The sequence below is a fragment of the Labeo rohita genome, chromosome 18 (assembly GCF_022985175.1).
Source record: "Labeo rohita strain BAU-BD-2019 chromosome 18, IGBB_LRoh.1.0, whole genome shotgun sequence".
Classification (NCBI taxonomy): domain Eukaryota; kingdom Metazoa; phylum Chordata; class Actinopteri; order Cypriniformes; family Cyprinidae; genus Labeo; species Labeo rohita.
Genome location: NC_066886.1, coordinates 18,747,929 through 18,761,783, shown reverse-complemented (window position 1 = coordinate 18,761,783; position 13,855 = coordinate 18,747,929). Strand labels below are relative to the sequence as shown.

Below are 13,855 nucleotides of genomic sequence, written 5' to 3'. Positions count from 1 at the left end.
AAATTGCACTTTTTCCACCTTTAAAGGTCACTGCAGTAAGGGGTACTCAACTTATAAGGTCATCAAGTGAGTAACTGGAGCTCTTCAAAGGCCCCTTCCACAAGGCTGTCATTGAAATGTAAAGATGATAGTCATTTTTAGGAAGTAATTGTGGTTTTCATCATCGTCTTATTATCAAATTATACATGAGAAAATAATAGTTGAATTTATAAAAATAGCTGAATTTTAAAAAAATGTACATACCTTTAATTCTTAATACTGTGTTCTTACCTTTATGATCTACACCTTTTTTTTGTTTGGAAATAAGTCCCTTGTTTGTCCTGAACAGTTAAACTGCCTACTGTTCTTCAGAAAAATCCTTTAGGTCCCACAAATTCTTTAGTTTTCCAGCATTTTTGTGTATTTGAACCCTTTCCAGCAATGAATGTATTATTTTGAGATCCATCTTTTCACACTGAGGACAACTGAGGGACTCATACACAACTATTACAGAAGGTTCAAATGCTCACTAATGCTCCAAAAGACAAAATGACACATTAAGAGCCGGGGGTGAAAACTTTTGAACAGAATGGAGACATTTTTCTTATTTTGCCCAAAGACGTTTTCCTATTTATACAGTAATAATTTTCATAAGAATAAAATGTAATACCTTAATTCCGTTCAGGAATTTTCCCGTCAGTTAGGACAGAACACAAAATAACCGCTGATCTAGTTTTAACCGGTTTGACGGAGACTAGCCAACATTGGGTTACACTGACCCAGCGCTGTGTAGGATTGTGAGGGGGTTCATCATTTTTATTGACAGTAAATATGACCCAGCAGCTAAATAACAGAAAAACTACCCAGCACCTGTGTAAAAAATATTGTAAACAACCCAACAAACTGAACCCAGCATATGGGTTAAAAATAAATAAATAAAACAACCCAGCATTTTTTAGAGCGTAGAGACATCAGCAATAATCAATTAATAAGAAATTTAAAATATATATATTATTATTTATTCAACCTATTAATGAATGTTAATTTCCAACCTACTTTGGGTTCATTTTAAGCAAGAGATATAGCCATTTTTAAGCAGTAATTGAGTTAAATAAAACAACCCAAAAAGTTGGGTTAAACCTTTAACCAAAACAACCCAGTTGCTGGGTTTGTCCATATTTCACCCAGCTCTGGGTTGTTTTTAGCCCAGCATTTTTTTAGAGTGTAGAAATTGGCCCCCCAATAATTAGAAATGGCCAAACACTCCCCCCCAATATTTAAAATTCTTGCCCTGCTCTGCTGCACTCCATTATGCATTGGTTTGTTGTAAGGATGACAAAAAGGTTTAAAAGTTGCATTTTTAGGCTGTTCTGCCTCAGCAGTCTAAAAGCACTCGTCAATGTCAAAATGATTGAGATGGCCAATCAAATCAAAGTAAGCAGGGTTTACCGTTTATAGAAGCAGAGCACAAATTTCAGTGTGAAATGTCAGTTTTAACGCCGAAAGCGTTCAGTGTTGAAGTTTTTAGAGAGCAAGGTAAGATGGAAGTAGCAAAACATTTGATATTTAGGGCCCTTTAGGAACTGCTCGGTTTGTTGTTGTTCTTCTCCAAAATGAATCCCATTTTTGAGGGCCTAAACATGCTTGAAAACTCATGAAACTTTGCACACACACCAAAAGTGGTGAAAATTTACACCTGATATGGGTTTCAGAAGTGGGTGTGGCAAAATGGCTCAATAGCGCCACCTATAACAGCTCAACGAAGTGCACCTCGAGCTATGTTTCACATACATGTACGAAATTTGGTAGACACATGTAAAACATCAATACCTACAAAGAAGTCCCATGGTATAGTCCGAAACCATTATTTTGAATTTTCTCTGGAAGTGCTGTTTTTGCCATTTTCAGGCATTGTATTTAAATGAACTACTCCTAGAGACTTAAACAGATCAACACCAAATTTGGTCAGTGTAATCTAAAGCACTTTGTGACATTAAATTGCAAAGATCTTGAGTTTTTGTTGAAGGGCGTGTCCATGGTGACCTGACAAACTTCAATGTTTCGCCATGAAACGGGTTGATTTCAAACCGATCTGCACCAGAATTCATGTTTGATAAGAGTTCTGTCCTGAACACTTCAGTTATAGTCATAGTGCCACCTGCTGGCAACAGGAAGTGGCACGTTTTACCCTCTCCTCAGAGTTTTAATGATTTCAACATTATATTTGGTCAGTCTACTCTAAAGGCCTTTGCTATGTTAAAATCTGAAGATATTAAGTTTTCGTTAAAGGGCGTGTCTGTGTCGGCTTGACAAATTTCGATGTTTCGCCATGGGAATAGAAGGTAGGTCACTCATACAATGTCCACATCAACTCAGACATACCATCCCTGGTGAAAAAACCAGCATAGGCTGGTAGGTATGTTTTGATGCTGGTTTAAGCTTGTCCTTAGCTGGTTTATGCTGGTCATGTTGCTGGTTAAGGACCAGCATAAACCAGCAAAGGACCAGCTTAAACCATGTTCACTCTGCACCAAACTTCATATGTTTTATAAAAGTGCTAGCCTGAAGACCACACATATACAGGCCAATATCCAGTTATAGTTATAGTGCCACCAGCTGGCAGCAGCAAGTTTGGCATATATAAATTTTGACATATTCCTTGTATATTTACCACTTTAAATCCATATTGTCCACTGTTCGCTATTTTCCTGAAGCCACCGGATGGTGGTGAGCCTGGTTGCGACGGCTCTTTCAACGCTGTTTGAATCTTAAATTGACAACTGTCTTTCAAAAGAAATGTTAAATGACAGACAGCAATATCCAGTGATGCAAACGACTCAACTTTCTTTCTCAAATCTGGCTGTTTTGAATTGAAAGCATGGTATCATTTTTGTGATTTATGTAATTCCTAACTGAATATGACAAGACCGGAAACATTTTGTGGTTTTAAAATATTAGGCATACAAATAAGCAACCCAGGCTCATGAAAATAAGTGCCTCTATATACATTTCTACAACACTGTAATTATATACCTTACCACATGTTTTCAAAGTGAAATGTCCAGAGAGTGGCACTAAATCACATGTTCAATACATGACCGTGGCACATTTTTATTACGTTGGTACAGGCACGTATTGCTGCATTTTTATTACACTGCTTGAGATACGTATTGCGGCTGTTCAGAATTCAAGTATCTGGGCAGTGCCGCTAAAAGCTCTATCGTGTTGGAAATATCCCCTAAACAAAACCCAACCCTAAACCTAGCCAGTAGTGTTAACAAATGCAAAAAGTGATATAAAAACGCATTTGTTGAGGCAGGCGTGCTATTTTAACTTCTTTGTTACGGATTTGATCCGTTTTGTTGAATCGTAGCTTCACGGGGTTCGTACCAGAGCTTTTCATTACTCAAGTGCAACGCCATATCACGTGAGCTATGGAGCAAACCCACTGAATTAGAAAACTCATGCATATGAAGCTGTATATGTGATGACAACATTCAAAAGTATTAGTTTTTAAATTGCGCAGGATGTTAAAATTGTTTTGAAGTCATAGCATAATATTCTGCAAGTAATTGTGTGAAAATTAGGCTTTATTAATCAAAACTCTGTACCTGTAAATCATACTTTGTGTGAAAAAGAAATAAAAAAAAGTTGTCAGAGTTTTACTGCCTCTAGTGTTCATTTGGGAACACAACTGGAAACTGCAGTCATTCGTACATATAGGTATGCTTTTTCAGTTTTGCAGACGAGTATACAGGCAAATATGTGGATATTTTAAAATTTGCAAATAGTTCAGAACGATTACTTCCCAATTTAAATTAGACCAAACATTTCCTTCACCATTCTATTCCTTTAAAAATGCAGCACAAAATGCCCAGAATTGTCACACTGAAAATCTGTTCAGCGTTCAGTGATGGTTACAAGAAATACGAGATGAATGTACATGACAAGATACAAAATACAATCTACAGTGCATTCAGGAGTAACTGGTTTATTAAACCCAAGGCTATTGTGAAGCAGAAAAGCGGTCACAAGTTGATGAATAATCAAGATGGCTCACATCCTGATGACAAATGAGTCTGACTGACAGAATAAACAAGCTGAAGGGCATATCATAGAGGGGCGACGTCACCACATCATAAGCTCCATTTCACACAGACTATCTTATATAACTAGGCATTCATCCAGGTGTTTACATTGGAAATATTTTATGAATACACCGCCTGAAGCCACAGATCTTTGCTGGACCTCAATTTCTCTCCGGCGATACATTCAGACGCCTGTACCGGGTGTTTTTAGGTAAGGGCCACAGGGATTTGTATGCAGAGCGAGTAAGTGGACTACATGACGTGTAAGACATCACGATCCGCCAGAGGGTGTGCTCTTGAACCGTCTTGCCCATCTAACATTTTGAAAGAGAACTTGGGCCACTGCCCTCTAACTGCAGACCATATTTTCAACCCAACGAGCCTTCTGCTCTCTCACTGATGCTTTTTGCCTTTGAGACAGACGTGCTCCTGGAATAGACCACTTAGAAGTGTTCAGAGGCAGATGTTGAGTTCATTAGTGTCGTTCCTTGGCACACACCATCCTGCCACTCAAGCATTATAGCAGGCTGGCCTTTATAAAATAAAGACACTTGGGGATCACTTATCAAGAGCTGTTCTGTGTGCACTGAAGCTAAACTCTCTTTCTGACTTTGTTCTCTTCTTTTGGCAGCGCCGTCCAAGTACCACCATGAGAGGTGAGGGCCGCCGGACACGACTCTGAAAGACTTCACACGGCTGGGAGAGCGTGGTGCGTTAAAAATACAGGTCCCCACAAGAGCTTTCAGGTCTATAAATCAATATCCAAGCACTCTGATTTCTTCATCAAGACATTGCTACAAATGGAATAGGTTTCTTGAGCGTTTGCTGACCAGAAGCCACTCTCCAGAGGATACTATTTTTATAGACATCTGAAGTCACACTGCAGCTTTAAAAACACACTGGATGACTAAAACGGCATATTTATATATATGTGCATAGTTGATAAAGCTGATAAGTCTTTCAACCACCTGTCAATGTTCTTTTTTAACGCTTATGCTGACACCTCCTTCAAAGCTTTTGGCACTTCAGAGAATATTCCTGTCAGCTTTGAACTGTCTAAATCACAGCTATTTTTATTCCACTACATATTTAGATAAAAGTCTCCTACTAGTGAATACTGTTCAAAACATTCTCGTCTGAATGGGTGAGAGCAGAAGGGAGGTTCACGTTTAAAATCTTCACTGTTTCACAACCGTCTGTTGCTAATCACGGTTTTCCATCATCAGAAGTGACTTCCATCTTTTTTCATGCAAAATGAAGCACATTAGCATATTTATGGGCTGAGATATATCCAATCGCGTACAACGCGCTACATGGATCTTGCATTCAGTCATCAAGCGAGGGAACAAATAGCTTCTGACATGTGAAGAAAGTGGAATATTCAAGAGCTCTGCGCACTTAAACACATGGACTAAAATCCTGGGAGGAGAACATGAGTTAGTTTCAACGTTAAGGTTTATGCTTGTACCTGTGTGAAATCACCAAAAATTTTTTTGAATTGTTATGTTACTGCTTTCATAAGAGTAAAATTGTTGGCCAGATCAGCCATAAAGCACTAGGTCTTGGAAAATGGAGAATCTGGATGAACTAGAACATCCATTGTTGGGTGAAAGTAGCCCCAAAAACTCTAGTGGAAGTGGACTGTTCAAAAGCATATTGATGAGAAATGAGGAGGACAAAAGACTGCCCCCTCTGGACTGGAGAAATTATTGCAGTCCTACAGACATTCAACAGCAGCAGCTACTGGATCCATGTTCATTGACTAGCACTCTAGAGACTCTTTATCCTCCTACTACCATTTGGGCCGCCGCTGACTCTTTGGGCATCCACAGTAAGGAGTATCTGGAAACCACTTTTGTGGACATTGGCCCTGGTTCACCATTGGAAAGGAAGTTACTGGCAGAGACAAGAGATGTTCATAGTGTATCCTACAGCATGGAAGATGGGGATGACCTTTTGCCAGACTTTGAGGTAAGACCTTTCCTCCAGAATAAAATAACAGTAAAACAAAATATATAGGTTTTCCCTCAACTACATATATACTCAGTATATCAGGGGTGTTTCCTCTGAGAAGGCAAGGGAGGCAATGACTCCTCAAAATATTGGATGAGAAAAAAAAATCGTAAATTCATAGCCAATATTACAAAATATAAAATTAAGAAGTTTTTCTGAAACATTGTGCAACAGCGACACCAGTAGGTAAAGTTACAGCGGGAGTCCGCATCTCTCTGGACCACAAAACCAGTCGTAATTAGCATGGCTATATTTGTAGCAATAGCAAACAATATGGGTCAAAATTATTGATTTTTTCTTTTATGCCAAAATCATTAGGTTATTAAAGGAGAATGCCACTTCCAGAGCAAAAATTTACAGATAATGTACTCACCCCCCTTGTCATCCAAGATGTTCATGTCTTTTTTCTTCAGCTGTAAAAGAAATTATGATTTTTGAGTTAAACATTTCAGGATTTTTCTCCATATAAGGGACTTATATGGTGCCCCGATTTTGAACTTCCAAAATGCAGTTTAAATGCGGCTTCAAACTATTCCAAATGCAGTTGTAAACAATCCCAGCTGAGGAAGAAGGGTCTTATCTAGCGTGACGATTGGTTATTTTCATTAAAAAAATACAATTGAAATACTTTTTAATCTCAAATGCTCGTCTTGTCTTGCTCTCCTTGAACTCTGTGTATTCTGGCTCTCGAAAAACTCCAATCGTATTTTCTCCCTCAACTTCAAAAATCATTTCAAAATCATCCTACATCACTGCAGAAGTGAACATGCAAAGAAGATCAGACACCCTTAACAAAAAAGGTAAAACAGCGATATAGGCCGATTTTGAAGATAAGGGAGAACATGAGATGGGAGTTTTTCGACATATCCTAACTGTCATGAACTGGAAAGAAACAGTTCAGGCAGAGTGAGAAAAGACGAGCGTTTGACATTAAAAAGTATATAAATTGCATTATTTTTATGAAAATAATCGATCTTTTCGCTAGATAAGACCCTTCTTCCTCGGCTGGGATCGTTTACAACCACATTTGGGATCGTTTGAAGCAGCATTTAAACTGCATTTTGGAAGTTCAAAATCGAGGCACCATATCAGTCCATTATGAAAAAAATCCTGAAATGTTTAATTTAAAAAACATAATTTCTTTATGGCTGAAGAAAGAAAGACATAAAGATCTTGGATGACAAGGGGTGAGTACATTATCTGTCAATTTTTGTTCTGGAAGTGGACTCCTCCTTTAAGTAAAGATTATGTTCCATGAAGATTTAGTCTGAATGAACAATATAATGACATTAATGGGAAAACTAATTTACAAAAGTAAGTTAACAACTCACGCACTTAGATATAATCACTTTGTTATGTCAAAATTAGACTTGAAATGACATGAAAACATGATATGTGGGAGTTTTCAGTGAGATTTTTCTATAACCATTATTTACCAAGCTTTGATGACTGATGATCAGAAAAATTCAAAAATAGTTAAAAGTTAACTGTTAAAAAGAATAGCTAAACATAATTTCACAAATAAAATATGTGACCAGATAACCAGTCATAAGTAGCATGGGTATATTTGTAGCAATAGCAAACAGTACACTGTATGGGTCAAAATTATTAATTTTACTTTTATGCCAAAAATCATCAGGATATTAACGATCATGTTTCATGAAGATATTTTGTAAATATCCTAATGTAAATACATCATAACTTTAAATTTGATTAGTAATATGCATTGCTGCATTTATGTGTGTATATATATATATATATATATATATTTTTTTTCACAGATTCCCGATTTTCAAATAGTTGTATCTTGGACAATTATTTTGGAATAAATGTAAAATGCTTAAAAACACTTAATGAGATTTATCATTGGTTTTAATAAACGGAATACTGATTAGACTGTTAATGTAAAAACATGATTTTTTTTTTTTTTTTCTGATAGTGTAAGTAAAGTTTATTTTACCAAGAAAATGTGAATGGGATATGAATTGACATTTGATAAAAAACAAAACAAAACAAAACAAAAACATTGATACTGTATATTGTATATCTGTCTATCTATCTATCTATCTATCTATCTATATATATATATATATTTACACAAACACACGCACACACCACTGTTCTGAAGCTTGATTTCAGCAAAGAAAGACATTTAGTTAAGTATTTAGTTAATATTACTGTCACACTTTATTTTAAGGTCCAGTTCTCGCTATTACCAAACCATGAACTATGGCTTTTGCCTCAATAAACTCCTAATTTGCTAATTATTATTAGTTAGTATGGTAATTTTTAAGTTCAGGTATTGGGTAGGATTAGAAATTTAGAATATGGTCATGCAGAATAGGTGCTTTATAAATACTAATAAACAGCCGATATGTTAATAATAGGCATGCTAATAAGTAACTAGTTAATAGTGAGAATTGTTCCCTGTACTAAAGTAGAGTGGAGTAATGGCTGCTGAAAATTCTGCTTTGTTATCAGAGGAATAAATTACATTTAAAAGTATAAACTATTTATATTTGAATTGTAATAGTTCACACTATTACAGTTTTTGCTCTATTTTGATTTAATAAATGCTGCCTTGGTGGGCATGAGACTTCTTTGAAAAACAAATAAAAAAATCTTACTGACCCCAAACGTTTGAACACTAGTACAAAAATCTACAGTACAAATATATTTGAGCCTGGTGTCTTCATCTCGTTTTGATCTTGCCAAGTGCCAGCAGTGGTGGCAGCGTCTGGTTGTTTGATTTTCTTGTTTCCGCTCATTTCTTCATCATTGTTGCATCTGAACTCTGAAGAGAAGAGGGAACTGAGTTTGTGCCAAGTCACTCTCTGTTTACTGGCATCGCAGTTGTTCATTCACAGTCCAAATCCTCATAGCTGCCTGCATTGGAAAAATAGAAAATCACCTAGCCGTCAAGCTCTGCATTTCCTCTAACGCTCTGAATATTGCAGCACAGATTCAAATGCAGTACAGTCAGTGATAGGTGAATGAGCTTTTAAATTGAAAAATCAAAAGGCATGAATAGCAGGGGGGGATGTTGAGCGCGAGCACTGGCCTTCAAACCCAGCATGATTATTGAAAGCTCTGTGTCCATTGGTGTGTGAATAATAATGCCACTATGCTGATGAGCTCCATGCCAACTTCTATTTCATACACCAGCAAACAAGATCTAGGCCGAAAAAGCAAAGATTCAGATTACAGATTCGCCTTACCCTCTAATCATTTTGATCGATGGCTTTAAAAAGGCATTTCTTTTACCTGTCACAGCCAAGAACACATCAAAGTATCAAAGCGTTTGTGTCCGTCAAAAAATCTGACGCGATTTACTTTGCGCCACCGCATGCGGCTCAAACAAAACATACTCAAACACTTAGCCTTCTGCGTCAGAGCACAAAAGCATTCCTCTGAAAAGCGGCTTGTCACATAGCACAAACACTCAGTCCCTTTAAAAGAGCACTTGAGGTTCTCTCTGTCAGCACTGATTACACATGCTGTCATGCCATCAGCGCTTTTCATCAGGAGGTCAAGTGTAAAACTGCTGCCATTGAAATATTTAAAAACCTGATCTGAGCAGAAGCAGTGCTAACAAAGAGGAGAGACGAGTATGAGCCCGGCAAGACCGGAGCGAGTGACTACAGTGTTTCATGAGGACCTGCTCTATTATGACACAGCATTAATAAAATATTATTCTATTTTATATACCAGAACGATCTTAAAAATGATGTGGGACATGGTAACATGATTGCAAGGCTGCTCTTTTAAATATTCATAGCTTTCATATCATTTTCAGATGGCTGTGAGGTTTACGTATGATTTAAAATGCCCTGTGAGATACGTAAAGTAGATTTGACAGGAACCTGACCACTGTTAAAGATACTGTGGCTTCCTGTGGTAGTAACTGATTGCATGTAATCTGGATTACATAATTGGATTTTACAAAGTACTTGTAATTACATTATGTTTTAGAATACTCATAATGAGATTAGTTGTTTTTTTTAAACAATCGAATGATTGTTGTATTCACAGTGTATATAAATTGTTCTTAATTTATTAATTCTCCCTAAATTATTTTTTCTATTTTGTTATTCTAAAAAAGCCTACAACTTGGATATGTTCAGAAATTAATTAGCGTAGTTCACAAAAAATATATACACAAAATATGCTTTTTGATCACTTTTGAGACTGTGTATGTGTTTCAGAAATATAAGTGACATATCCAGTGATTTTATGTTGATTCTGGAAGACGTGATGAAAATATTTCAAACCTGGAAGACTTTGGCCATGTAATGTTTAATGTTGATAAATATAATATTGATTCTCTTACACTACCAGTCAAAAGTTTTTGAACAGCAAGAGTTTTAATGTTTTTTTTTTATTATTATTTCTCTTCTGCTCACCAAGCCTGCATTTATTTGATCCAAAATACAGCAAAAGCTGTAATATTGTGAAATATTTTTACTATTTAAAATAACTGCATTCTATTTGAATTAAAATGTAATTTATTCCTCTGATCTAAGATAAATTGTCAGCATCATTACTCCAGTCTTCAGTGTCGCATGATCCTTCAAAAATCATTCTAATATGCTGATTTTCTGTTCAAGAAATATTTTTTTATTTCTTATCAATTCTTAAAACAGTTGAGTACATTTTTTAAGGATTCTTTGATGAATAGAAAGATCAGCATTTAACTGAAATAAAAAGCTTATGTAACATTATACACTATACAGTTTTGCTTGGGAATAATACTTTTATATAATACTTCTAATAATACTTTTATTCAGCAAGGATGCTTTAAATTGATCAAAAGTGACAATAAAGACACTCATGTTACAAAAGATTTCTATTTCAGATAAATGCTGTTCTTCGGAACTTTCTATTTCTAAAAGAAACCTGAAAAAAATAATAAATGTTAATAAAATAAATGATTTTGAGCAGCATATCAAAATAATAGAATGGTTTCTGAAGGATCATGTGACTGGAGTAATGCTGTTAAAAATCAGCTTTGAAATCACAGGGATAAATTACATTTTATAATATATTCAAATAGAAAGCAGTTATTTTAAATAGTTAAAATATTTTAAAATTTTATGGTTTTTGCTGTACTTTAGATCAAATAAATGCAGGCTTGGTGAGCAGAAGAGGCTTCTTTACAAAAATAATCTTACTGTTCAAAAACTTTTGACTGGTTGTGTATATCAAGATGGTGCAATATTTTCTATTCGTATCTTTGTGATAAACGCATTAGGACAAAAGTAATTCAAAAAAGTAATCAAAAAGCAGTCTGATTATATAACCTAAAATAGATTTAATTACTGACCACCATTTTCATAACTTAATTAGGATTGAGTAACAGTTACAGTTTGTAAGTAATCTAGCCAGCACTGGTTACAAACTACTAATAATTTAAAATGGATAACTAAGTTACCGTAAAAAAAAAAACTACAGGCTACTAATAGGGAGCTAAAATTCAGACACAATAACAACACTGAAAATGGGGTTAAAATTAATCAGTGAATCATTAATGTGATCGGTGATTTGATTATTTACTGAAATGCATTAGACTTAAAGGGATAATTTATCTAAAAATGAAAATTCAGTCATCAATTACTCACCCTCCTGTCCAAACACGTAAGACCTCTGTTCGTATTCGGAACACAAATTAAGATATTTTTGCATAGCTGTCTATACAGGGTCAGAAAGCTCTCAAATTTCATCAAAAATATTTTAATTTGTGTGCTGAAGATGAACAAAGGTCTTACAGGTTTGGAACGACATGAGAATGAGTAATTAATGACAGAATTTTCATTTGTGGGTGAACTATCCCTTTAACGTTATAAATAAGAGAGAGGCCAGAGCATGTTTGACTATTCCCTCTGCTCACCCGGCTGCGATGCAATAAAATGTGATGAAAAATACAGCAATATAGCATTTTGTCATGCTACACTGCTCCACATTGAAAAAAAAAACAGTTTGAGTTAAGTTACTATAGTTGCGTCATTCCTTTAGTCATTTACTGTTGAAAAAAAAATTAACTGACTGGGTTATTTTAAAAAAAGAGAATCAGAAATATCATATCAGAGTTCAATTAAAGGCTTAGACACTTGTCAGTGTACTCCATGAATCCTTTTTGTGTAGAGAACAAGTCAACAAGTACAAAATACATGATACACATCTGGAGTACGTAAACACTATGCTTGTGGATAGAGTGAAATGAGTGTCAGACACAGTCCTAAAGAAAGAGGCAGATTGAAAACACAGCTCTTTTTTTTTTAAACAACATGAGTCAGAATTTGCCTGTAGGCAGCACAGCTAGTGCACATTTGGCATAACCTCATTCAGTCACATTATCTTACAGCAACCAGAAAAACTTGCAACAGATAAATTTATACAGCACAGCAAAAATAAATGCAAGTCATTGTCTTTGTAGGATAAAACCTAATTACATTTGAAGTTCACGTGTTACAAAAGCAATTTATATAACCCTACAATTTTAGACTAGTCATTACTCTGAAATTCCCTTTCTCGCGAACCTATGAAGAATTGAGTACAACATACAATGAATAATAAAAGTTTTATCCCATGACAAATTACATTTCGGACTAGAAAATCACTTCTACTGTCATTATGTAAGCTCTCTGGTGCTGATGACTGTGAAATTTACCACAGGACTCCTCCAGTGATGACTTCAGTGATACAGACAGTGAAAGCAACTTTCCCATCATGATCCCTCAAGATTACCTGGGCCTGGCTTTCTTCTCCATGCTTTGTTGTTTCTGGCCTCTGGGCATTGCTGCGTTCTATCTTTCCCAAAAGGTAAGGGACAATATTTATTTTTCATTCTCCTGGGCTCTCTTTTTTCACTATGCAACCACTCACTATGCAAGATTTCGTTACTTTTCATTTTCAAGAATGTCTAGCTTTTATAAGACTTCTACTCTTAGGAGTCGACCGATATGTGGTTTTCAGGGGCAGTGCCGATATCGATTATTACAGATCAAATAGACCGATAACCGATATTTTATTCTGATATATATGTGTGGTGTAAAAATGAAATTTAATGTCAAAATTAGGAATAACAAAAGCTCTGACAAAAACTTTCTTTAAATGCTTTAAAAAAATTTAATTTGACAAATCGGTTTTGAAAATGAGGATACCGATAACCATAAAAGTGCTTAATATTGGTGCCGATAATCGACCCTGCTTCAGACCAAATGAACAGAATAATGTACACCAGAGCAGAATGTAGTGTCTTTAGACTTTTGAGTGTTTTCAAAACCAGGAAATGACATGGAGTACATTGTAAAAAAACAATTTGTTACCCAGCTGCCTTAAAAGTTTAAGTTCAGTCAACTTGAAAAGTTAAGTTGTACTAAGTGACTACTTAGACATTTGAGTTCATTCAACTTAAAATATTAAGGCAGCTGGGTAACAAGCCAAAGCTTTTAAGTTTCACAGAGCAAATTCTTTGTTTACTCAGTCCAAACATCTATGATTACGCTGGCGTCTTTTTTGAAACTGCCAGCATCTGTTTTACATTATAATCCTATGAAGTAAACCGTGTTTTCAAAAAAAGTCCTGAGTGCTTTTTTAAATGCCACCGCCGGCGTCTTTTTCTGCAGCTCAGAGCATCTTTTCAAGTTGAAAAAGGTTCAACTTTTCTGATAGAAATGCCCTACGTCAAACGCCTTTTTGACAGCTGACCAATGACAAGCGAGTAGCCAGAACTGACGTTTCCATAACAACAAGAACAAGAAGAAAAAATGGACAAG

The 13,855-nt window shown here is 35.7% G+C and overlaps 1 protein-coding gene across 2 annotated transcripts in view; it reads left to right on the top strand.

Annotated features, from left to right (window-relative positions):
• tmem91 (transmembrane protein 91) overlaps positions 1–13,855 on the top strand; it is a 37,347-nt gene that overhangs the window by 16,448 nt on the left and 7,044 nt on the right. For both annotated transcript variants that reach the window (XM_051135791.1, XM_051135790.1), the window contains 2 exons: positions 4,699–6,038; positions 12,753–12,899. In XM_051135791.1, coding sequence (XP_050991748.1) covers positions 5,637–6,038; positions 12,753–12,899 — 549 coding nt within the window. In that variant the 5' untranslated portion in view covers positions 4,699–5,636. The remainder of the gene's footprint in view (positions 1–4,698; positions 6,039–12,752; positions 12,900–13,855) is intronic.